The sequence below is a fragment of the Physeter macrocephalus genome, chromosome 3 (genome assembly GCF_002837175.3).
Source record: "Physeter macrocephalus isolate SW-GA chromosome 3, ASM283717v5, whole genome shotgun sequence".
In the NCBI taxonomy this organism is placed as follows: Eukaryota; Metazoa; Chordata; class Mammalia; order Artiodactyla; family Physeteridae; genus Physeter; species Physeter macrocephalus.
The window spans coordinates 24,037,155-24,063,047 of NC_041216.1; the positions used below are offsets into that span (position 1 = coordinate 24,037,155).

At 53.0% G+C, this 25,893-nt stretch overlaps 2 protein-coding genes across 2 annotated transcripts in view; one reads left to right on the forward strand and one right to left on the reverse strand.

Annotated features, from left to right (window-relative positions):
• The window catches only part of NPPA (natriuretic peptide A), a 6,950-nt gene extending 2,022 nt beyond the window's left edge, over nucleotides 1-4,928 (forward strand). Inside the window, exon 3 of the mRNA XM_055082394.1 lies at nucleotides 4,830-4,928. Within this exon, the coding sequence (XP_054938369.1) occupies nucleotides 4,830-4,928 (99 nt within the window). The remainder of the gene's footprint in view (nucleotides 1-4,829) is intronic.
• Nucleotides 2,324-24,559, reverse strand: CLCN6 (chloride voltage-gated channel 6). Its single transcript, XM_028487841.1, has 21 exons — nucleotides 24,493-24,559; nucleotides 24,130-24,195; nucleotides 23,488-23,554; nucleotides 21,597-21,703; nucleotides 20,843-20,969; nucleotides 20,093-20,160; nucleotides 18,981-19,039; nucleotides 17,987-18,119; nucleotides 17,051-17,164; nucleotides 16,609-16,775; nucleotides 15,938-16,064; nucleotides 13,111-13,237; nucleotides 12,696-12,849; nucleotides 12,413-12,572; nucleotides 12,216-12,322; nucleotides 11,015-11,201; nucleotides 10,075-10,232; nucleotides 9,770-9,926; nucleotides 8,058-8,165; nucleotides 7,789-7,914; nucleotides 2,324-5,328 (listed from the first exon to the last, which is right to left on the reverse strand). The coding sequence occupies exons 1-21, from the start codon at nucleotides 24,502-24,504 to the stop codon at nucleotides 5,248-5,250; spliced, it is 2,412 nt and encodes an 803-aa protein (XP_028343642.1). The 5' UTR covers nucleotides 24,505-24,559; the 3' UTR covers nucleotides 2,324-5,247.
• Nucleotides 24,560-25,893: the final 1,334 nt, after the last annotated feature.

Here is a 25,893-nt window from a genome sequence, read left to right on the forward strand (position 1 = left end):
ACCGGGGCACGAACCCGCGTCCCCTGCATCGGCAGGCGGATTCTCAACCACTGCGCCACCAGGGAAGCCCGGCATTTATCTTTATATTCAGTTTTGCTCACATTCAGGGCACTTATTTATTGAAAAGAAAACTTACAAACATCTGGGCTTTTTTTCTGGTTACATCGAATGTAGCTTGTACTCAATATGACACTTTTTGTACACTTAGTGTTTTTTGGTTACTGTTATTATTATTATTTTTTAGAGGCACATATGTAAAATGAAGGCACTAACTCTTCTCTGACGCCTTTTGAGAAGTAGTGCGGCAGCTGAGTGAGTTGCACTTTTAATCTGAAGAAGAGTAGGCAGGATATTTGGGTTTAAAAGCTGAGCAAAGGGGCTTCCCTGGTGGCGCAGTGGTTGGGAGTCCGCCTGCCGATGCAGGGGACGCGGGTTCGTGCCCCGGTCCGGGAAGATCCCACGTGCCATGGAGCGGCCGGGCCCGTGAGCCGTGGCCGCTGAGCCTGCGCGTCCGGAGCCTGTGCTCCGCAACGGGAGAGGCCACAACAGTGAGAGGCCCGCGTACCGCAAAAAAAAAAAAAAAAAAAAAAGCTGAGCAAAGTGAAGAAAAAATGTTTGCTGTGCTGACAAACTTCAAGTTTATGTGCCTTTTGGGCGCTAAAGTTAAAAATTAGCCATTGGCTTTTCGCAAATTCAGGCCCAAGGTGTTTGGACTTGTAGGTTTTACTAAGGTGGGAGCCACTGGAGAAGTTTCTTTGTATCTTTGTATCTGCTTCTGAAAAGGGTGCTGCCCAAAGCAGAAAATACCAGGCCCTGAGTTCACCTGCAACATGAAGCAGTGCTCTGACCAATTTTCCCGGCCGTTAGCCCCTGACACCACACTCTCCGAATCAGATTCTACGACACTCCTCCGACAACCCTCCACCTTCGCTTCCCCACGGCCTTATTCACGCTGCTCCTTCCACCTAGAATGCCCTCTATCCAGAGCCCTTGAGACCGTTTTGCTCATTTCTCAAGGCTCTTTGAGAAGGCCACTTCTTCCCTGAAGTCTTCCCTGACACCACATGCCCAGGACAAATCAAGCCCTTCCCCGGCCGCATTTTATAACTATCGTATAGCTATTACCAGAGACCACAATTTGTCTTGGTACGCAACTGCGTCTGTGTCCCTGAACTGCAAGCTCCTGGGGGGTCAATGCCCCTTCAGCAGCCCCTGCAGCACGTGGCACATTGGGTGCTCTATCAATGTCGGTCATATTGTCTTGGTCTGGTACAGAAATTGAGAAGAGAGGAAATAAATTAGCAACTTGCTCCTTGTAGAGGGAAGGGGAGGCCAGGAGTGAATTGATGGTTAGAGAGGGAGGTGGGGAAAGAACACTAAGGCAACCCCTTCTCATAAAGATGTTCCTTATGTGGACTCTGAACGCAGAGGGTGGAAAGCCAAGAACAGAGGACTGACGAGGACCGGGAGCGTGGAGAGCAAGGAAGAAGCACCTGTCCAAAGCCGGCTCCTGAGGTCCGGCACTGCGGGAGCGGGAGCTGCTGAGAGGAGAGGAGTGGGGGCCTGGGCTCACTGCCAAGGTGTCGCAGTGACACAGCGGGCGCTCGCCAATGGAATCCACTGAACGTGCCAAATACCCAAACGCACAAGAGACGCCCCTGGAACTTAGAGGACCCTCGGGGATGGGTGGAGGGGGGATGGGTGGAGGGGGGATGGCTGGAGGGACCTGAGCCGACTGGGACCGTTTGCCACTGTGGAGTGGCAACTCGAGGCAGAACAACTGGAGACCAAGAAAATCACGTTTCCGGCAAAACAAAATGTGAGCAAAGAGGCATGGCAGGTGGCAGCGACGGAAGCTGGCTGCAAGGGCTAAACATCCTCAGGCCCAGCACCAGGTCCATTTGTTCTGGTTGGACATCGGGGAAATCTGCCTGTGGGGCAGCTTCCTAAACGCAACACCAACAGGAACCGAATGGCTTCTCCACTGACTGCTGCGGGAAGGAATGGCTGGAAGGACAGGCGGCTTTATAGGAGGAAAGGACCTGTAAACAAGGCCCAACAGCGTCGATGTGAAGGCGGAACAGGAGAGGGGGAACACCGGTGGTTTTTGCTCAGATCCTCAGGACTAAACTGGTTCTTATGTTAAGGTGGTAAGTGGCCCCCTGCGGATGAAGCGTCCTGTTGGGAGAGCTATAGAAAAAGACCTGAGACTATAAACCCCCTCCCCAGCTGTGCAATTTTTACATATTAGAAAGAGAGAGGGAGTGAAATGAAAACCAAGTATGTACCACTCTAAAGAAAGTGCACGGTGGAGACAAGAGGATGATGGAGATGAAGACATTTTATTCTGACAGGTTACAGTTACAGTGAGAACTTCCAAGTTCCAGGAGTTCAAATAAAAATAGAATTTTACAAATTAAAAAAAAACACAATTTATATACACAGTAGAATTAGCTAACATTACCATATAAACAAACAGTGCAAACAGCAAGAAGGAAGCTGCTACTGTTGAAATGACCAAGGTCCACGAGCCGTGGGGCAATACTGCACATCAATACTGCAGGCCCGGGAGGGCGCTGCTGGCCTTTCCGGAGGCTTTCTTGTCCCCCGAGGGCCGTGTCAGTGCGTGATTTTGCAGCAGAAATGTCATATGGTCAACTGGGTCAAGTATGCAAGGGTCCATTCCAGTCCGGAACTGTTAGTTAAACAAGGTCACAAGCAAATCGTCCCCCAGAGCACAAGGGTGCCCCGTCGGGTGGGGACTCTTGGCCCCCTCCCCCATCACCTCGGCCAGGGAAAGAGGAAACAATCTCTAGCCAGCCCCAGCCCCAGCCCCCGAGGGTTTCTGTTTATCCAGGTGCCATGTTCACTGGGAGGTTATCAGGCTGGTAACAGGCGGGATGTTGAAATGCAGATTTCTAACTAACAGAAATCAGAGCGAGGCTTACAGTTATTCTGTTACAAGTGGAGCCGTGCCTGTCTTTGGGCTTGTCTGGAAAGGGCAAGACGCCAGGTGAGGGCAGGAAATAACGTGCCTTTCCAGAGGGGCTGGGTTTGGGTCCTCCTTGGTGGCCGTCCAGTCCGTTCTGGGGGAGGGAGCCGTTTGCACTCTGCCGTCTATCTCTGGGCTACACTGGAGGGAACAAAATATCTGGTGCCTTAAACACAACGTGATGCGCAGGAGGCATAAATTCCATCACCACTCACCCAGGGTGTCCTGGAGGCCAGCAGCCCGTGACCCCACCCTCTGGAGGCGGGAGATGCTCATGCAGGACCTCAGTCCTACCAATTGCAAGAGAGGAAAGGAGACGGAAGAGGAGAGCAGGTTCCTGGTATGGGCGGCCGTGCCACTCGCCTGACTCGGGCATTGGTTTCCTTGTCAATAAAAGGAAGAAATAACGCGGTCAAGTTCCGAATGCTGCCTTAAAATAGCGGCAGCGGGTCGAACGCAATCACATTTAGAAGGGCTTGCCCTTTTGGTCCTTGTCATTTCCCCAACTACTTACTGGGAGTTTCATCTGTGTTTCGTAAGTCAAGTGCACCCAAGGAAGTTGAACATTTTATAGGTCGAAGGAATCTTGGTCAAAGAGATTAAGAAAATGGAGGAACGGAGGGGCCAGAGTCACTGGCAATGATGCTGACGCAGCCCCCCCCCCACCCCCGGCGTAGGCGGAGTTGTTCCCTAGAGCGCGTGGAGCCCAAGACCTGAGGCAGCGAAGCCGGGCAGACACCCACCCCCCAGGCTTAAAGGCGGCAAGAGAAGTCGGGAGGCTGAGGGGAGAGAACAGCGTTGCTGAGGCCTGGCACTGACGTCCTCAGGCAAATGCCATGATTTTAAAAGAAAACAACAAAAAAACCAACTAACGTAATGCAAATGAATGCCACCTCGACTCTCAGAGCACATCTGCCACATGGCTGCACGATGGGCCTGAGATGTTGCTAGACACGTAGAGAGAGCACAGAGGAAAGTGAGCGCACATGCCTTTGGGTGCCTGTTCAGAGGACCAACCAGCCCAAAGGGAAACGAAGTCACTGAACGAGAGAGGGAGGCGTCCTCCGCTTGATGTTAAAACCCCGGGCACGTGCTGGCAGGAGGCACCTCCCGCTCCCCACTGTTAACCCCTCCTGAAGTTCCCACTGCTGAGCCTCTCGGTAGGCCGGGGATGGCCAGCAGGCGGCCAGTGAGAATGCTCGTGAAGGGCAGACACCCTCTTCCTCGAATAAACATCTGCTGTACTGTCACACTCCGGCTTTTTAAGCCACATCGTGTAGCTGTGAGTGGACCTGGCTCAGGATTCACTCCTTTCCATCTTCTGAATAACTGCACCATTGCCCAGAGTCAAGCGAAGGTGCCCTGCTTTTAGGGGTGATGCCAAGATCCTCTGGGCTGGGGTTGCTTCACCAGGAAGATGCAGGTAGAACTTAAGGAAAGTTTAGTAATTCCACGGAGAAGAAAAGGACCGGGGTAAAAACGCGGCACTGGGAGACCACGGGTAATTTGGGAAACGGAGAGGAAGCCGAAATGCTCAAAACTAGGGCAGGCGTAAATCTAACCCTACTGTCAGCGTTACTGTTCAGGAACTACTGGCGGGATTTGAATGCTTTGTGCTTCTAGGGTTCTAGATTCACGGCACAGCGGCGAGACCAGAGCACCAGCTCACATCCAGAAGCAGAACTCCCTCAAAATGACCTGCTGAAGACGTCAACTTAAGAGTGCCAGTGAAGGCGGGCCTCCCCGAAACGTGTGGTTTTCTCAGGGCCCAATTCCGCAATTTCCTAACCGACTGAACTCTGCGGCTGGCGTTCCACCCAGCGTTTGCCTCGGTCAGGGTCCCTCCCATGACGGTTTAAGGCAACAGCTGGGTCCCCAGGAAAGGAGCAACGAGGTGGTGGGGAACCCGCTCCGAGTGCCCCCCGCCAGCGCGTGAGCCCGACTTCCCCTCTGGTCCTGGTGCTAGCGGGGAGGAGGGGCTGGGGCCTGTGCCAGCACTGGATGGGGGAGCGCAGGGGGCAGGACACGGGAAGACGCTGGCTGCGAGGTCACACAAGTCCAGACTCTGATGGCTTGACACTACCCCCAGGAGCTCTGACGGCAAAGTGTTCGATGATTGTAGGCTTTCCAAGCGAGCGGGCGACTGGGAATCTTCCGTGCCCGGGAACAGCCCTGGCCAGCCATGGCGGCGGAGCCCGAGCTGCAGCTCCCGGAGAGGATGGGCTGGCACGCGGCGGCGAGGCCGAGCCAGGCCGTCATAGGGTCTGGTAGTGCTGCCGCAGCCGTGCCTGCAGAAACTCGTGTGTCAGGTTGTGCCGTGTGATGACCCCAACGATCTAGGACGAAGCAACAAAAGACCCAAGTCACCTGCAGAGTGAACCCCACTGGGACGAGAACATGAGGGACAGGAGTGGACAGAGCTTTCCCGGCCCGTCTCAACAAACGGCAGGGCCCGAACCAGGTCCTGGAAGGACGGGGACAGGCCTGACAACACGACCAGGACACTCATTTCAAAGGCCACCTAATTTCCAGACGGGAAGGAGATAAAGAGACAACTCGCGATCACCAGCTGGAGGCCACTGGGACAAATGTAGCTCCGAAAGGTTTTAGTTGGGCCGCCTAGAATCTGAACGTGAATGTCTTTTTAAACAGGGCCCACGCTCTCTAGCTTCTCAGCCACCACACCCAGCCTGCTTGGTGTGCGTGTGCAAGACGCAGAGCCCAGGGAAGGCTTCTGAGAGGCGGTGACCCCTCCCTGCTCCAGCTCAGAAATACCATCTTTCAGAACTACCTGAGTCACTGAGATAGTGGGATTTATAATAACACATATTTGGACTTTGTCCTGGTTCCTGGCACAAAGCTCTTAAAACTCTCGGCATTTCCTAAGTGATGAGTAATAAGGGTGGCTTATTATTCATAACAAGCCCCGTTCAAACCACCCCAGAGTTTATGCTAATGAAGTAACTTTTAGAAAGCCCTTAAGGATGGAGGCTGGTTTCCCAGGGAACCAAGCGTGTGACTGTAAGATTGGAACTCTCATCCTCACCCCTGCTAGCTGTGGGAGGGGAGGGCTGGAGGGTGAATCGACCACCAGTGGCCAGTGATGTGATCACTCATGCCTGTGTCATGAAGCCTCTATTAAAATCCCTGAACTACGGGGTTTGGAGAACGTCCAGGCTGGTGAACACGTAAGGTGCTAGGTGGCGCCAGAGAGGACGCAGAGCTCGGCACCCCTTCCCCATCCCACACCCCTTGCCCGGTGTATCTCCTCCATCCGGCCGTTCCGGGGTTACTAAATTACTGTTTACTATAAAAGGATATAAGTAACTGTCATCCGGAGTTCTGTTGAGCAGGGGGTCACGGGAACCTCCTATTTACAGCCAGTCAGTCAGGAGCACGGGTGACAACCTGGACTTTCCGTTGAAAGCTGAAGTGGCGGGGGAAGGCGGGTGTGATGAACAGTCTTGTGGGGCTGAGCCCTCAATCCGAGGGACCCGACGCCGCCCCCAGCAGACAGCGCCAGGGCTGAGTTGAGGACGCCCAGCTGGTACCCGCAGAACCAGAGAAGTGCTGTGTGTGGGGAACACCCGGCCTCCGCCGCCAAGCCAGGGACAGCAGCACGGCAGAGCATGAGAGCCCCGAGGACCAGAGTCCTCCCTCCACGGGTATCTTCCAGTCACCGCAGTGACTCACAGCTGTCCCCGAGGTGGGTGTCCCACACCATAAGCTGCGTTAGAACCGTCAGCGCGGCTGTGTTTCAAGGAACACGATTTGACTCCCTGCCACTAAACCCGCGTAAGGACACGCCGTGCCGTCGGAGGTCCTGCTGTGACCCTCACTTTGGAGAGGCGGCACTTTCTGGAGGGCAACGAGACGACACCCACCGAAAGCCTCAAACAGGTGACCGTTACGGTGAAATTTAACTAGATATTGTACAACAGAGGACAACTGAAAAAGTGACCGGACTGCCACGCAACTGAATGCTCTTGAGCTGTCAAAGTATCCCAAGTGAACACTTCCTGCTGTGGAAAGTCATTTCCCATAGATTAATTGAAAAATTAAGGTATTAAACAGGATAAATAGTGTTAACGCCTTCACTAAACCTTGACATATAAAACCTCTATGTCTAGACACAGAGGGAAAAAAACAAGATATACTTTGAAAAGTTAACATGGCTGCCTCTACAGAGATAAGGGTTCGGCATTTCTTTTTCCTGCCTATCTATATTTTCATATTTTTCTACAAACACCAATGTTTGTGGAATAAGAAAAACAATGGAGTTCGAAGAAAAAGAAAACAATGGAAAAATCTGTAGCGATAATTACTAGGTATTTTACCTTTCAAAACTCTCCAAGTATTTTGTCTGAAAACTCCCTCATTTACTGCTACCAATTCCCATAACAGGTGGGGAACTGACCCCCTCCTCAAGGAGGCGCCATCAGGTCAAGGGTGAAGAGGAAGGTTTCAGGACAGAGACAAGGCCCTAAGCGCTTCTGGGCCTCAGAAGGCTAGACCAGTGAGACGCTGGCGACACCTGCCGGCCACACAGGAGACGGCGTAGAAGAAACACCCTGGAGGCAAAGGGGGAGGTTCCCGAAGCTACCCCAGCACCCCCCACCAACCCCTGGGACCCTCACTCCCGGTGGGGAGCCACAGAGCAGGTCGGGTCTGAGAAGCCTCCCTGCGGGATTCTGCTACTCCTTCCTGGGCGAGAGGCCCCGCCTCCCCAGCAGCGCTGCCCTTAGAGGGTCCTTTCCAGAAGATGCGGCCGCAGGCACACGCGCCCTCACGCTCACCTCTCCCACCGCATTCACCACGGGCAAGTGCCGCAGGCCCATCGTTCTGAACAGGTTGAAAACTTGGGAGACGTGGGTGTTGGGGGAAACAGTGAAGGGCGCGGGGTTCATGTACGGGGTGACGTCCTGCAGAGGAGACAACACAGGGGACCTGTGGCCTGTCCTGCCCGCCCAGGGTCAGAGGCCAACCGTGCAGACGAGCAGCGGTCCACGCAGGACAGGCCTCGGCCTCCGTGCCTGGCCCCGTCCCCAAGGGAAGCCCTTCTCACCACGATCATGCGCGGGTTCAGCAGGGTCAGGTCCAGGTCGTGGATGTCAGGGTACCGCGGGTAATCCTCGGCCATCTCAGCGTAGGAGAGGCGCGGCTGGCTGGCGCTCTGCAATCCCAACCGAGACAGTCCTCGCACCGAACGCGGCAACTGGCAGGGTCACCTTTAGGGACCCCCTCCCTCTGCGTCTGAGGGCGGGGCGGGGCAGAGCGGGGGCCAGAACAGGTGCTCCACAGGCAGTTCTCTGCCAATTCCTAGCTGTGTCTCCCTGGGCCAGTCTCCCAATCTCTCTGAACTTCCCTTTCATCTGTAAAACAGACCTGAGCTATTCTAGAGTTTCAACGAGAAAAGTGCTAACTAATAGTAGCTGTGTGGGGTGACCTGTGTCACCCCAAAAGATACGTCCGAGTCCTAACGCCTGGTACCTGTGAACGTGGCCTCATTGGAAACAAGGCCTTTGTGGACGGAATCAAGTTAAGATGAGGTCATGCTGGATTAGGGTGGGCTCTAAACCCAATGACTGCTGTCCTCGTAAGAGAGGAGAGGACACACAGGGAGAGAGTGGGTGACGAGGAGGCAGACGTGAGTGGGGAGCCTCCAGTCGAGGCAGGCCGAGGACTGCTGGCACCCACCACAAACGAGGAAGGCGCCTCCGCAGGAAGCACGGCTCTGCCGACACCTGCATCTTGTCCTGTGGCCTGAGAACTCTGAGAGAATACCCTGCTGTTGTTTGAAGTCACCCAGTTTGCGGCGACTGGAAACGGCAGCCACAGGAGACTCACACGGGAGCTTTGCTACTCCTCCTGCGTTCTGAGTCTTCTGGACTTTCCCTGAGCTCTCACTGCCGCTGACCGCCACCGGGCAGCTGGGCCGCCACTACCAGCTCTCGAGCGGGCACAGGAAGCACGGGTGCCAGTCACCGCTCTGCCGCGCTCTCCTCCCCTTAACTCCCCTCTGCACACAGCCCTCCCCGTCCACCCCGGACTCGGGCCCGCTCTGGCGGCTCCTGCGTGCAGGCAAGGCCCCGTGTAGTCTGGCCCACTTATGCCTCCAAATTCCCTGTCCCCTGTGCTCCGCACGTGACCTCTCCCCCATTCCAGCAGGGCTGGGCCTCCCCACAGGCCACACCCCCAAGTCTGAGCCTCTCCACCCACGGCCTTTTCTGTCCAGCCCATGCGAGCTGCTCTTCTGCAGGCCAGTGAGACCACGAGTGACCTCAGCTGGCTGCCCACAGGCAAGACCCAAAGCAGGAGAGTCAGTCTGGAAACTAGTCCTCTGGGTGACTTTTTCAGCCTCCATCTGAAGGGGTGAAGTGTGTCCCAGGTCGCTAGAGGGACCACTTGGAACACAGCCCACCCATGCCTGCTATCTCGACAAAAACCAAAGAGAAAAAAGAAAACTACGGGGGAACTGATGAGAAGAAGGGTATTTCTCTGGATGACACGTGCAACAAAGTTCATTCACGGCAGAGATTAAAGGCAGCAACTATATTAAGAGCCCACCGGCCAGAAGGACCCTTAGCAACGGGCGAGGCGACTGCGGGAAGAGGCACCGGAGGGCAACTCCCAGCCCGGCTCGGTCTCAGCGCAGGGACCCTGCCTGCCGCGGGGGCCACGGGGCCACACACACCGCTGGACGGCGGGTGCAGGGACTGTGCTCCTGCCACCCTCGTGCCTTCCAGAATCCTGGTGGGGACAAGAAAGGAGACTCACCGACTGGCTTTCAGAATAACAAACTCCTCGGACGAGCAGGGTGACGAGCTGTGAGCGCAGGATCAGGCCGTGGAAAGTCAGTGGGCGGAAGCGCTCCTCCATGGTCCAGTCTTCGCTTGGGGACTGGTCGGGGTATAGGTTGGGGTAGGGAGTGTATCTGTTATACAGAAACCAGACGCTGCCTAGGACACCCGCAGCAGGATCGCTTCCCGCCCACGTCCCCGACCCCCTCCCCCAATTCCCACAGACAGCCCCGGCGGGCGCGCGAGGGGCTGACGGCCCCGCAGGCGGCCGCGCGCCCTCACCTCCGCTCAAGCATCTGCTGCAGGAGGTCCTCCTTCTCGCCCGGGTCCTCGGAGGTCACGTGCTCGTCGCACACGTTCCGCAGCTCGCTGGACGGGTAGGACTTCATGGACTGGCTCCGTCTGCGCTGCTCGCCAGCGCGGGTGAGGATGCTGCACTTCTGTGGGTGGGAGGGGCGGCGACGACGGCCAGCTAGCGCGGGCGCACCAGCACCCACTCAGGTGAGGATGCGGGTGACAGTGCGGGTCAAAGGCACAGGCCTACACCGAACTGCAAGAAACTTTCACAGCGGCTCAGGGGCTTGCGATTCGAAGGAGCCTCTCGGAGCCCAGGGTTTTTGCCAGCCCAACACCCCTACTCTTTGATTTGGGGACCGCATCTCAATGCTCCTACGTCATGTCTTGGCGGTCCTGTCAACTGACGTGCCCCCCAGCCTCCAAAGCCAAGGGTGGGCCCGTGACCCAAGTGAGGCAGCGGGACTCTCCCTCAGCGCAGGTGCCTCCTGGTACGGCCACCAGCCACCTGCTCGCCCAGAGTGCACTGCTCCTGGTGCTTCTGCTTTCCTGTCCATCCTGCAGTTTCCAATGGACTTTCTTCTTTCTTAAGTAGGTCGAAGTCCATCGTTGGCAACTCAGAACCCTCCCCGATACAAGCTGCGCTGAATACTCAAGACTGATGTTTAAAACAACAATCTATCCACGTGCTTGCTGGGGTGGGAATGAACACACGTCCTGACGGCCTAACACAGCCCTTACTCGCCGTGTAGTCTGTGCTCGCTGGCCAGTCCACCCTCACTGTCGCGTGCAATGAAAAGAGTGCCGACTTTCACAAGAGCCAGCCAGGGCCACCCCGTCTGCGGGGTGTGACCAGCACGGGGTCCCTGGGAGCAGCAGGGAAGCACCTGTCCGCCGCCCCCCTCTCCCCCGGGGCCGTCTCCTTTACCTTGTATTTGATGTTATTACTGATGAGCTGGTTGCCCTTCATGAACTCCTTCTCGTTGCCCCGGTTCTCCGTGACCACTGGGAAGGCGTGGTGGACGGTGGTGCGCAGGATGCTGACCAGAGACTGGATGCGGGTGTGCGGGTAGACGTAGGTCAGGTTGGGCTCCATGATGTCGCCGGCTCGCAGTCTGGGGGAGGGAGGGAGGCGGGCCAGACTCACGACAGAGTCCACGGCACCGGGAGCAAGCCGTGACGGAGCCGCGCTGCCTCTCCTGCACTGCCTGGACCACCTGGGCCCCTTTTCTGAACCACCTCTAGCAGGTCCTTGAACACACCCGTTCCTTGGTACTTCCATCCCCTTCGCACGTGCCGTTCCCCACGCCTGGAATGCCCTTCCTTGCTCTGTCAGACGCGTGGGCCAAGACCCTCAGCTCGATATGAATGTCCCCCCTCCACAAACCTCATCCACTTGCTCAGGGGTTTGGCCATCGCTCCTCAGCACCCCACGGCGCATGCCAGTATCGCCAATGAACTGCTAATTATACTGGAATTAAAATAAAAATGTTTGGACGCCCCTTTAGACCAGGGATGGCAACTATCACCCACAGGTCCAATCTGGTCACGCTCGCTCGTTTACATGTTGTCTGTGGCTGCTTCTACACTGAAGCGGCAGGACAGAGAGCGCATGGCCTGCAAAGCTGAAAATATTTACTATCTGGCCCTTTCCAGAAGTTGGCTGACCTCTACGTTAGACTTTAAGTGCCTTGCACGATCCCAGACGTGGGAGGCCTGAACTATCTGTCGGCTGATGGATAAGCCGGTGATTATGCCCAGAGGAATCACTGCTGATAGGACGACACCTCGCTGGGCACACACGAGGCAGCTAGTTCTCACTCACAGGGCTTGGACCCTAAATTTAAACATTCAATCATAACACTTCCTATTTAACCAGAATGCCACAGCGGCCGAACCATCCACGAAGCGGCCCTGCCCGCCCCAGTCCCCAGCTGCACGGGGCCGCTCCGCCATCCCGAACACGTTTGCGTATGGACGTGCTTGCTATCGGAAGGACCTTGCTGTTGTTACTCACCTTCTTCCAACCCAAGAACCTGCGTTACCGTTTCCTACCTAATACCAACATTCCTGGGCCCTAAAGTCTGTAAATTCTGGAACTAGGACATGAAGAGAAACCCTGGCCTTACTTGTCCATTTCCACCTCCGTCTCCCATTCTAGAAGCGGCACGCCTCGCAGGCCCACGTGGATGTCATAAATGCCCTTATTGAAAAAGTCCCCTGTCCATTTGGCCACCTGAAACACAAAGCAAAGACTTGAAAAGAGGCTGCTGTGGGGGAACTTGGCCCTGGACCGGAAGGAGGCCTAGAAGGGGGGCGTGCTCACCATCAGGGTGATCATAATGGGGAGGCCATAAGTGATCTCGTTGGTAGACTCAATCAGGATGACCGTGAGACTGATGGTCATGCGGACGACCCCCCCCAAGAAAGCCGCAGCACCGATCAGGGCGAAGGTCCCTGAGTAGATATGGCCCAATCCAATGTAGCTGGTGAAGAAAGAAACCAAGAACGTGCCTTAGAATCGTACCGGGGGCGCGGGAGGCAGTTATGATTTGCACACTTGTGCATACGCTCAGGCGCGTGCGCGCGCGCGCACACACACACAGTACCTTTTGAGAACGTTGGCCACTAAACGTCCGAAAGCAGCTCCACACAGCAGGGAGGGCACAAAAAGGCCACTTGGAACAGAAATGCCATAGGTCCAACACGCAAGCATGAAATAGAGGACGAAGAACAACGCCAAAGTGACGGGGCTAAAAGTACCTGCAAAGCCAGAACAGACCGACCTGAGTCCCGCTAAGGTGGCTGCCAAGGCCCAGCAGGCTGCGCTGGCCCCCGCCAGGTCCTTGTGCGTCCTGACCGGTTCACCTCCGGCACCGGAGGCAGACACCCCAGTCTTGTCTGGGTTGGCATTACCAGTGAAAAGACCCGTTCTCGCTCAGAACGAAGGGCAAGCCTGGCTCTGTCTGACAGAGGAGTAACCATTTGTTCCCTGCCCCAAACCCCACCCTCCCGGATACTCACTATCCTGGTGGAAAAGCTGAAGGATGCCAGACTCCTGGGGGTTGAAAAAGAGTGTGGCCATGTCATTGTAGGTCTCATTGGGACAAAAAAAGGTCTTGATGCTGGAATTCACCTCTTCCGATGCGACCTAAGAAAAAAGGAATCAAAAAGTCAAATAAGGGCCCCTGAGTAGGGCATTTGAGACTTCAAGTGGGATGTCTCCAGCGAGGTCGAAAAAGTCTGGTTTGCAAGCTTTACCCGTAAATGAAACAGGCAGCAGAAAGAAGACCGATCCCCAAAAGCAGCCAACCGTGATACGGTATATTCCTTGCGTTTTGAGAAAGAAAGAATCAGGAGGGCCCTGTTCATGCACATTCGTAACAAAAATGTAACTACACTTAGGGTTCACCGTGGTCTGGCTCTGCCTCCTCTCCCAGGGCCAATTTTGTCAGTGGTAGTGCGGGAAGCGTGGCCCCAGAGCACCGTGGACGGTGGAGGACGACGCAGGGGACCGACAAGTGGCCGGGAGTGGACAGGCGTCTGTGGAGGAGAGTCCAGGGCACGGCCTGACCTAATGCCCCAACTTTGTCCCAAATGGAAAAAGCCTCCACCTGAGTCTGCTGCAGAAGAAAACCCACGTACACGAGCCCCGATGCAGATGCTGCGCTCCTGGCTGCCTCTCCCACCTGGTTGAACAAAACCCAAGCTGGGAGAAGAGATTATTTCTCTTCATCGTTTTGTGTGAGAAGATGAGATCCGGGTACTGCTGGACTCTAATATTACAGGGCGAGGGTACCTGTTTTCTGGTTGGCGACGTACAGGTAGCACAGGGGGCAGAGCTCACACCTATCACCGGGCAAACAATTAGACAGTGTTTCTTGTAAAGTTGACTAAGCAGACAGACTCTCCTGGATTCCATTCTATCGATATTAATGACACTGTAAAGATGCCCTTATGCGGACCCCGTAACAATACTAGGTGATGGGTTTGTATAACCCCACCAGGTGGACCTGGCTGGGCAACACGGCCGGATGAAGGCTGCTGTAGGAGACAGGAGAGCGCCCCCTATCGGCAGAACCTGGTAGGGAGAAGCTGGCAAAGGAGACGCGTGTGCAGAACAGTGAAGGGGGGACAAGCTGAGGCGACAGCTTAATCACCAGCACATGCAGTGTTTCCCAAACTATGTCTGGAGGAACCTAGTCCTGAAGGTGCTCTGGAAAGAGTCCTGTGGTCAAACGCATACGGAAGTATCACAGCACTTGCTGGAAATCGGTGTATCTGTGAAAAGCAGAGAACAGGCTCCATGATCAGGCGGATTCGACTCTCACGCTGCCACCCTCTAGTGACCTTGGGAAAGGTCTTTCATTTTGTGAAGCTTCCGTTTCCTCATCTATGAAATGGGAATAATACCCACCTCATGCTATATATTACTAGCTGGGTGATCTCAGGCAAGGCCTCAGTTTGCCTCAGTTTTCTCATCTGTAAAATGGAGACAATACTAGCCAACGTGGCAGTGGCAAGGACTAAGTGAGGTCACGTATGTACAGTGCTTAGTAGAACACCTGGCACACAACAAACATTCCAAACATTCCTAACACTTACTGGAACTTTAAAGGCCCTGAGAAGTCCTGTATTAAAGAAACCTACTCAGCTCTGGTTAACCCATCTGACCACAGAATCCTTTTCCATTTGTTTGCTCTTGAATCACGTGTACCAACGTTCCTTAGAACACACTCTGGAAAATATTGATCTGGTAACGAGGTGGCCTTGGGGAATAACCAGTAACAGGGATCAACAAACTTCTTGTGAAGAGCCAAGACAGTTAATATTTTAGGCTGTGCAGGTCACACACAGTCTCTGTCACATGTTCTTCTTTCTTTCTTTTTTTTTTTTTTTTTTCCCCCAACTGCTTTAAAAATGTAAAAACCATTCTTAGCTTGGGGGCTACACAAAAACAAGCAGTTGTCAAGGGCCAGATTTGGCCCATGGACCGCAGTTTGCTGACCTCTGACCTAGTACATTCTAGCCGTTCACTGACTGTCCCTGGGGACAAGGAAGAGGCAGCCACTCAAGACAAAAGCCCAAAGGGGCTCAGAGGGACTCGAGTGGCTCCTCGGGGGCAACAAGACATGTACTTAGAGAACCTCCAGCCTCCACCCTAGAGGCCAGCTCTCAGACCCACCAGAGTGGACCGAAAAACACAGGGTACAGTTAGCTCCAATGCCTACCTCTCTCAACCGGCTCTTTCGGGGAGAAGTGCTAGAAAACATCACATACTCCTAGGAAAGGAAAAGGAGAAATGCAAAGAGGAGGCATGCCAGTAAATGACCTAAACCCAGAAAAACTAGAAGATGCAGGAAGGGCCAGGACCACTGTGTGCCCTGAGGCAGGCATTCCTTTCTCCCGTCTGAGGGGTGCCTCTCACATCCCGAGGGTGAGGCTGGCGGGCACCTTTCAGGGGTGGGGGGGTCGAAGAGTAAACCGAGGCTCGGAGGAGAAGCAGACAGCATCCTGAACGTCTGTTTCCAATTAGTTTTGTTCAACAAAGAGAGAGAGGGAGGGAGGGAAGGAGGGAGGGGCACGGGGAGGGGAGAGAGAGAGAGAGGGAGAGGAGTCCCCTCTACGAGAGCCAGGACCGTTCACAAAAGCGAGACAGAGAAATTTTGGCGCACATCCTCTCTTAGGTAAAAAGACTCCTACAACGCCCGCCCCACCCCGGGCAATCTGAATCAGGTGTGCAACAATGAACCCAACACATCTATTAGCTCTAAACTGAGGCAAGCCACACATTTCCGGATTCTTCTGCTTCGCGGGTGTAGGACAAAGGTAGCAGGTGCACCAGGGTTACCTGGAGTGGGAAGGAGTCATTACCGACTTGACTTGCGGAAGACATCTGTCGGCATTCTCCTAACACCATGGAGGCCACAAACACCACCACGGTGGTCACCAGAGACACCAAGAGGCTCTCCAAGACTCTAGGAGGCAAAGCGCAGCTGTTACTGAGGATAAAAAGTCACCTGGTCCTGGGAACTCAAACACTGCCTACCCCCAACCCTCCTTTCCCCCAAGAGCACGCACAGCAGCCCCGCCCTTAGCCCGTATGCAGAATTTATCAGTGACTTGCTGCTGCATTCCAGCAATTTGCATGTAAAAAGTGGGTAGCCAGTAACGTGGGCTGCTGCGGCCACGTCATCTCTCTCCCGGGGAATGAAAGGCCTTCCCGTTTTAAGTCCTGGGGCGAGAGTCTCGTGAGAGTGCACCCCTCGGCGGGGCCAATACTGACCCTGGCATGTGGCCTGGTGGCCAAGCCCAGAGAGGCTGGGAGTGAGCCAGCGGCTCCGATATAAATTAAGCTCAGCCTCAGTCTTTTGGCCCGTCTGACAAACAGATTTCCATTTTCAGTCTTAGACATGACATGAAAGCTGGTGTGGGAAGTGGGGTCCATTCCCCGGGAGAGTTGGCCCGGTGCACACGGGGCCTGGGGGGCCACGGCAGGAGAGGAAGTGACCGCGCGGGTACCTGACGAGCTTAGGTTTCGGGTGCACGTTTCGCATACGGTACTTGGCAAGCCTCTTGTTTAGACAGTTGAATGTGGCTCCCAGGAGGCCCCCAACGACCCCCATCACGACGAAGAAACCCAAGTCCATAGCTGTCCAGAGATGACATTTTTTATCAGAGTCAGAGCACTGAGAGAAGGGGCAAGGGAGGGAGAGAGAAAAACCAGAGTGCCCATGAGAACAGGAAGGGACAGGAGCAGAAAAGACAGAGACGAGAAGCGATGCTGCCTTCTCCCTTCGAGAGCCGAAGCAGTGCTGGAATCCCGCCCTGTGCCCTGAGCACAGGGCAGGCGGGAGACGACAGGGGCAGAGACGCACCTACCCTTCCGACAGCTTCTCTCTGGTACTTAAGAGCAATTTTCACGGGTCAAGAAAGAAATGTGGGGGGCAAGGACAAAACGTACCTTAAACTCGCCAAAGTTCAGCAATCCAGGGAGCTGGAAGGAACCCCAACTTCCAAACTGAATCCCAGAACGGAAGAAGTTGAGGGTGAAGGTGGCAGACATGGAGCAAAAGAGCTAGGGGACAGGTGAAAACACAAGAACACTCAATAGCGACAGGTCCTACTTCCTCCCAGACATGTCCCCCTAAACCTCCTGCTCCACACAGAGACCTGCCGACTCCAGGTCTGGACACAGGGCTCTGGTAACCACGGCAGTAGATACATCACAAGTGTGAAAAGTTGGAAATCAGGCTACTAGGAGTTTTCATTCAGCCTTTTGTGAAGGACTATTTATTTACAGCCTATTATGCACCAGACCCTGTGCCAAAAAAGGAACAGTAAACACCAGAGGAAGAACGTGCTCCCCCGAGGGAGGAGACGGGGGTTCACATCAGGACCACAGCCGGTCTCACCTATCGGGTTGGATGGTTCGTCAGGAGAGAATGACAGCAGCTTGACTAAGGATGGGAAGGGTGTTAATATGGGAAGTACAGAAAAGTCCAGTTTGGAGGTTATGGGTGCCTAGAGCAAAGGAGTTTCCAGTAACATCAACTCTTTTGGTCTCATCAGAAGCACAGGTTAACTAAAACTATCGATTAAATCGAGCCTTTTATCACCGTGAAACGTCCCTCATTCACTTTGGTAATTCCCCTTGTCTCAAAGTCTCCGTTAACATTAAGAAACTACTACACCAGCCTTATCTTGGTTAGTGTTCGCATGGTATACCTTTTCTGCTCCCGTTATTTCCAGACATTTGTAACTGTATTTAAAGTATGACTCTGGTAAACAGTAAAAGAGGAAAAAAAAAAAAAAAAAACCACTGGTAAATGTAACGGGTAAGAGGTGTCCAGTTTAAATTTGGGGGGTGTGGTTAAGTTCAGGGGAAGGTCTTCCTCACCACTTTCCACGTGAGCCCTTGGTTCCAGAAGGATGAGCCCTCCTCCAGACTGAACAAGGTGCCCCCAATGGGGGCCCCGAAAGCTGCAGCGACTCCGGCGGCCGCCCCTGCTGATACAAAATCCCGCTTGTCTCTGAGGAGAGAAAAGAGAGAGGTTTCTCTGAGAAACAGCCCTCAGCTTGCGAAAGGCAATTTGTCGCTTCCTTATGCGCTGACATTTTAACATCTCGAGACCCACGAACAGTCAGGGCTCATGAAGGGCAGCTCTCTGGGGAGGCAACTCGGCAGCCGACGCAGTTCACCGACGAGCCAAACGCTCTCCCCAGGAGGAGCTCTGCCAGGAGGGGGGCTCCCTGATGTCCGTCGACTCTGAACATGGATTCTCAGGAGGCAGACCGGAGGGTTCTGGGGCCACCGCTGAGCCACTGGCTCATCAGACCTTCCTTCCAGAAAGCTCAGCACCAGAGGAAACGTGCAAGTGTGGCTGTGAGCAGAGGGGCAGGTGACAGCGGCCGGCAGGAGCGCCGAGGCGAGAAGGTGGCCCGCAACCCGGCCCCTGGGCCCGACTGCAGGGGCCTTGCCAGGCGTGCAAGGTCGGTAACACGCGCAAATCCCACGGGCTGAAGAGCGCCCAGAAGAAGCCTTCCAACCCCGAGACGCGGCTGACCAAGCAAATGAACTCCATTCTTGATAATATGCCTGTGGACCTTCCTGGGCGTATGTTTGATCTCGGACCACATTCTCCGATGTCTGAGATGCTTCTAGGCCCTACGTTATGACAAAATGGAAGCCACGATGCCTGCTTGGCCCTTGTGCTCCCAATCTTCAGAAGAATAACTCGAAGCCCACCTCCTTCCGGACGGTCGGGTTTTGCACGCAGCTCGCCCAGCAGGGGAGAGCGCGAGCCGGACTAGAGCGAGCGTAGGGTCTCAGTGGCAGTAAATGAACGGCTTGTTTTTTCCACAAAAACCCCCAATTTCCAACCTTTCCGTACCTGTCACTTCGGAAATAGGGGAAGTTAAACTGGATCTTCCGTAAAGAGATGCTCTGAAACTAGAACAAGAGAAAACAAAGTCAGAGAGGGGGGCCCGAAGCTGCAGGCATCCACGGCGCCGGGGAGTCCCTGTAGCCTGAGCGCGCCTGGGCAGGGGCTGCCAGAAGGAGAGTCCGGGGCAGCAGATGGAAGAAGACAGGTGACTTTGGGGAGGAACTGCTTTTCCTGCCCCCAATTTCTAGGCTCCCCAGAAACTGCATTTTGTACATAGAGAGCGAGTCCGAAAGGAAAAGGGGAAAGAGCTGAGCGAAGGGTTGGGCGGAACTGAAAGCTGCTGCAGACGTAACGGGGCAGAGTCACCGAGGAAGGGCCAAGGGGGCCTTGGGCCAAGGTTGGCCAAGGGCCAACTCTTAACCTGCTCGACAAAACTTTAGGCCGTCGCACAACAACTCCCTCCCCTTAGCACATGAGATGTAAACGTCTGTTAAGTGACAGTTCACAAGGAACTGAGACTTCTCCATGTGGACCAGCCCGTGAGAATGGGAGCCTGGGGTCCTGAGCGAGCTCCTTGGCCTCCCCAAGCCTCAGCTCCTCATCTGAGAAGGAAGATGATAAGGACAACTCAACCTTTGAGGTGGCTTTAAAGAAAGGAGTCAGTATATGAGAGTCTGGCCCGGACAGCACCTAACGCTAATGAACAGCAGCTGTTACTCCTGCGTTGCTTCCAGAGGAAGCAGCACAGACCTGCGCCTGAGACCATCTCAGCCAAGGCTTCCAGCCTCTCCTGAGACGCTCCACAGAGCCACCCCGTGTGGACGTGCTCGGCAAAGGCTGTGGAAGCACCGGGTGACTTTCATTTGAACAGACTTTCGCTCTGTCCCATTCCTGTTCCTAGGACTCAGCAGGGCCTCGTTAAAGCCTCGAGGTACCAGATACCTGCTCTCCTGGGAGACAGACCACATCGTTTTCTCGTCAACGCAAAGGGACAGCAGATTCTGAAGCCTTGTTGGGATGCGCTCAATGGATTTTTTCCACATTCAACCACAGACACGCCCCTGCGCAGGAGGCCCACTCGGAGGGGTCACCCACCCCTGCAGACCATCAACCCTTACCTGCGGGAGGCCAGCCCCTACCACTGCTCCGCTGTGGATCATGGGGCCTTCCTTCCCCACAAAGAGCCCTGGAACAGGTGGAAAAGGGGGAGGCCATCAGTGAGCACAGAACGGTCTGGGTCAGGAGACCTTTGTTACATAGACCTTTCTCTTGACAACTATAAAACAAAGATGATCCTATGACTTCGTAAGAGAAAGAGTGAGTCAAATTCCCATCAAACAGGAGAAAATAATCTTGAAATTCTACCTCAGGGGTCAGCAAACCATAGCCTGTGGGCCAAGACAGCCTTGCTGCCTGTTTCCATACAGCCTGAGAGGGCTCAGAATGGTTTTTACATTCTCACATGGATACATCTTAAGCGGTTATGTAAGTTTAAGCACCTACCTAATAGCTTTTTTTCTTGCCTCTTGGCCCACAGAGTCTAAAATATTTACTACCTGGCACAAAAACTTGCTGACTTTGCTAAAAGCCAACACCACAAACCAATGAGACATTCGTTCTACTTCAAAACTCAGTGGTGTGCTGGTCAGATATCTCTGAATGGTAACTAACTCACAGCGTCTGCATTTAAAAAATAACAACAGTTGTTGTTATTAAAATAAAAACAGTTATTTTCAACAAACAGTGCAGAAACCTGTTTGAGGCCGGGGCCTTCAAATCCGCACCTACTCAGTGTACGCACGTGATGCTTCTTGTCATCTTCGCCCCTTGAACGCTTCAAGGATAAAGGTCAGAAAGACCCTCCTTACCTCCAGCCACACTGAACAGCACTCCAAAGACTTTGCAGAGCAGGGTTCGGAGACGCACGATTCCGGGCACCTTCACACCATTCAGATAGCATTTGATCTCGGGTATCCCAGAACCCGCTGCCACTGGCTGATGGGGAGAGCAGGTACACCCAGAGACTCAGACTCCACTGGGTCTACGGTTCACCCTGGACAGCCTCACTAAAGAGGGCGAAATGACCCTCTTCACCAGAGCGGCACCCACCCCCCTGCCCCCCGTGGGCCTGTGAAACCAGAGGCTGCCCCTGCCCCCCGGGCTTCTGACTCAGTAGGTCTGACGCATTTCTAGCAAGTTCCTGGTGATTCAGCATCACCTGGGGGGGGGGGCCTTTCAACACTCGATGCCAGCCTTCACTACCGGGGAGTCTTACCTCATTTGTCTAAGCTGGGTATCAGTCACTTTTAAAGTTATTTTAAAGTCTTTTAAAGTTTAAAGTATTTTAAAGTTAGTTAAAGTCATTTTTACCGTTCCCCAGGTATTTCTAATGTGCTACCAAGGTCGAGAACCAACCTCCTCGTCTAGATTGTTCCTCTTTAATCTCACCAGAGGCTGACACCACTTTCAGAAAACATCTCTAAGTGAACAAGAGACCACTTTTTCCACGGGAATCTATATTCGAAGTCTAAATCAGTTTCTTGACATTTCGAAAATGGAGATGGAGGAAATGAGCACAAAACCTCATGAGCAGAAAGGCAACACCCCACCACCTCACCTCACCTCAATTAGGACAAGAAGGCTCGCGAAGAAGACAAAAGTCAAGTTGAAACCCAAGAGTTCAAGGAGGGACAGGGCGAGGCAGCCTTTCTGGCTGCACTCCTCCACCGCTACAGACAGGGGGTTAAGGAAACCGTACCCGCTAGCTGGGGTGGTCCTACCGTCACTTGCAGTGAGGCAGCTTCTCCTCTTCTGAAGCACGGTGGCTGCTTACTGCTCACCTCCCTGTTCTCCGTATATAAACTTAAAAAACACACAACTGCCTGAGATGTCGCCTACATTAGGAACCATTTGTAAACTATGAAACACTTCAAACACTACGAGAGGTAACGTACAGACACCGGCACTCCCACAGCCCATGCCTTGACAAATCTCAGTGTTACGCCACGTTTGCTCCAGGTGGTTTTTGAAAATGAAAACATTAGATACCATTAAAAACAACAACGACAACAAAACGCTTTCTGTTTCCCTCCTTCTCTCCTGGAAGAAACCACTAAGCTGAAGGTCCTGTGCGTCCTCCCCCGCAAGTTTCCATGTGCATCCGCGTCGTTCTAGGTGCTTCTAGAATTAAAACAATGGCACTGCACTTGATGCACGTTCTACAGCTGCCTTTTTTCTCTCCCTCAACGCTTTCTGAGAATTAGTCATGTTGATATAAGAGCTCTGGTTCATTTATTTTAACTTCGACATAAAACTGCATCATATGAACCTCAATTTTCCCACTCTCCCATTTGGTGTGATTTCACTCCTTTGCAATCACAGAGCTGCAATGAACATCTCTGTGCGTGTCTGAGGGCCACATTTAGAACAGAAACTCAGGAGTCAGGAAGGTGCACCTTCCTATGTATTTAATTTTCACTTCCCTGCTGGCGATGAGGTGAGCACTTTTCCACAGGTTTATTTATCGGCTAGTTTTCCTCTTCTGAGAATTGCCTGTTCACATCCTTTGCTTGTTTTTCTACTGGGCTGTCTGGGCTTTTTTCTTGCTGAGTTGCAGTTCTCCCTCTATTCTGGATACTAATTATCTGTCTCTCTAATGCACGGGAACAACCTCTCCTAGGCTGTAAACTTGTTTTTCAGTTTAGTTATGGAGTTTTATTGTTGTTTGGGGGTTTTTTTGGTGTGTATAAATAGAATATTTACTTTGATGTGGTCAAGTTTATTGATCTTTTCGCCTTCACTCTGTGCCTCCTGGAGTCCTTAGAAATTATTCTGTACTCTCAACATTACACAGTCTCTTCAAGTTTTGTTTCGCCTATTGACATCTTCAGTCCATCTGGAATTATAGTACAAAGAATCTAATTTTGTATTTTTCCAGGTGGATAACTGATGTCCCAGCATCTTGTATTAACTAATCCATCCTTCCTCACTAATTTATAACACTAACTCTGTCAGTCACCACATCTCTATATGTGTGTGGGCCAGTTTCTGCTTCTCTATTATTTCCCACTGGTCTAATTGGGTATTCCTACACCAATATGATGACTGTATCTTAAATTATATGTCTTGACAGCTAGTATGGCTAGTTCCCTGTCTGTTGTTCAAAACTGTCTCGGCTACTTTGGGCTCTTTACTATTCCACACAAATTTAGGAAGAGACTTTTCGAGTTCCAGCAACGAATCTATTGGAATTTCCATTGCAACCACAGTGAATTCACAGATTGATCAGGGAAAACAGGCATCTGTGCTTCATGTCTTACTAACCATGAACATGAGCATCTCTCTATTAAAGTCTTCCTCCCGTGTCCTTCGATGATAATGAAAAACCTCAAACCCAAGTGGCTAACACGTAGCTCTTCAAAGAGCACGTCTGCTGTTAAACTCACTTCTAGACAGGAAAGCAGAGTCAGCAACTGCTGACGTCCGGAAACACCAAGACCCGTGAAAAGGATACACGCCTGCACCACGCCGAACTTGAGCTGGGTGAAGAGCCGCACAAAGAAGTCCACGAAGAGACCCACCTGCGAAGAGCACGTGAGCGGTCACCCAGGTCTCCCCGCTGTCACAGGCACTCCCCTTGAGGCACCGCCCCTTCCCCCCACTGCCTGTCCTCGCTGGGCACCTGCACCAATGTTAACAACAGGCCACGCGTGAACAGGCTTTCCTTAGTCACTGTGGCTACAGGAGGGTCCCACCTGAGCCTGGCGCCACGGCCCCTCCAAGCACAAAAGAAAGGGGTGCAGCTAAGTTGTCAGAAGGAGAGTTAAAGCACAGAGGGAAAAGGATGGTAAAAAAGATCTGAGACCAAGGAAGACCCCTGGTGCTTGGAGAGGAATAGTACAGAGATGTGTGAGGGCCTGCCCCGCTCTTTCCAGATGCAGTTTCAAAAAGCCTTTGCGTGCTTTAAAGGGCAACAGAGCTGCGTGGCAAGAGAAGTATGAAAAAGGGTCAGGATTGTGATTTTAAAAAAAGGAGCTGGGGGGCGGGGGGAGGCAGTCTCTGTTATAAAGACAAACAACTTATTCGCCGGCTGGAGCTTGCCCTCTGACCCCCTCCGCCCCTTGGCCCATCATCTCCCCATGCCCCGCCTGCTCACCAGCCCTGTGCAGACTCCAATGGCAAACACCATCATCCACTTCACCGCCTCATACCTGCGACCTTTCTGTTCACAAAGGGAAAAAATGACTCCGTTTATTGCAGGCTTATGATGACAGCAGGGAGGGACTACATCTCAGCCAACCAGTTTTAGACTAAATTCCATACGGACAGCAAGCACGGCGGCGATGATGTCTGGGGTGGCAGGTGCTTTACAATGCAAGAATGCAGAACGCCTAGGGCCGGGCCAGGAGCACTGACAGTTAAGAGGCCAAGGGGCAAAGAAATTTACTTGAGTATTTAGAACAGAAAAAGAAGCTGTCCTAAGACCTACTTGGTCCCAAGAGAACAATAAGGGACTCACCTTATTATCCATGGTCTCCAAAACTTCCAGGTAAGGGTCATTGATACAGCGATCATAATCCAAACTCTGAAAGAGGGACGTGTGAGTTATTAAAAAAAAAAAAAAAAAAAAAAAAGTCACAAGCCAATAGGAAGAATTACCAAAACCCGGAAAGGGATAAAACTCCCGGTTCCTGCCACTCAAAGCACAGACGGGCACAGCAGCACCCAGGGGGAGCTTGTTAGAAACGCACACTCTCAGCCCCCTCACGCCTGCAGTATCGCAATGTGCTTTATACGGACATTTCAGCAGCACTGCTCTAGGTGGATACTTCACGCTTTAGGAAGTTTTTTGTTTTATTTTAAATTAAATTAAATTAATCAATTAATTAACTTTTGGCTGTGTTGGGTCTTTGTTGCTGCGCGCGGGCTTTCTCTAGTTGCGGCGAGCGGGGGCTACTCTTTGTTGCGATGCGCAGGCTTCTCATTGCGGTGGCTTCTCCTGTTGCGGAGCACGGGCTCTAGGCGCGTGGGCGTCAGTAGTTGTGGCGCGCGGGCTCTAGAGCTCAGGCTCGGTAGTCGTGGCACACGGGCTTAGCTGCTCCGCGGCATGTGGGATCTTCCCGGACCAGGGCAGAGCTCAGGCTCGGTAGTCGTGGCACACGGGCTTAGCTGCTCCGCGGCATGTGGGATCTTGCCGGACCAGGGCTCAAACCCGTGTCTCCTGCATTGGCAGGCGGATTCTTAACCACTGAGCCACCAGGAAGTCCCAAGAAGTTTTAAACTATGTATTTTTAAGTGTCCTGTTTCTTCCAAACATAAAAGACCTTCGGCTGTCACCAGTGTTACCCAACTTACTCTATTAGATGAAAAAACACTTCAATTAACCAGAACCAAATTAACTTAGAAAGTCTAATTTTAAGTATCTTTTGCAGTTCGTGTCTGTGAAAAAGAGGTTAGTCACGAGACAAACGCGGAGACTGTCTTCCTTAAACTTCGCAGAACACAGCTGTTCTGCAAACGCCCTGCAGGTGGGCCAGAGTCATTTCAAGAAACAATTCAAAGGAAATAATTTTATTTCTACATCTTGCATGAGAAGCAGCAGTTTGGCACCAAAGGAAAACAGTCTTCTGTGTGCTCTCTCCCCATAACCTGCTGCTACCTGCACGTCAGCTAGTGAACAAACTGGACGCTGGCCTGGTGGCCACACTCCCAGGCAGGAGCTCAGAGTCAGCCAGGCACACACAGGTGTGACACGTGACAGTGTTTTCCACTTATATGACAATCCAAAGTCCAAATTCCTTTTTTTAAAGGGTCCTGCAGTAACAACAGGCGACTGATTAAATCAGTTATCATCCACCCAAATACGGAAGACTATATAGCCATAAAATAATTCTGACAGGTCTACAAAGACAGATGGGGA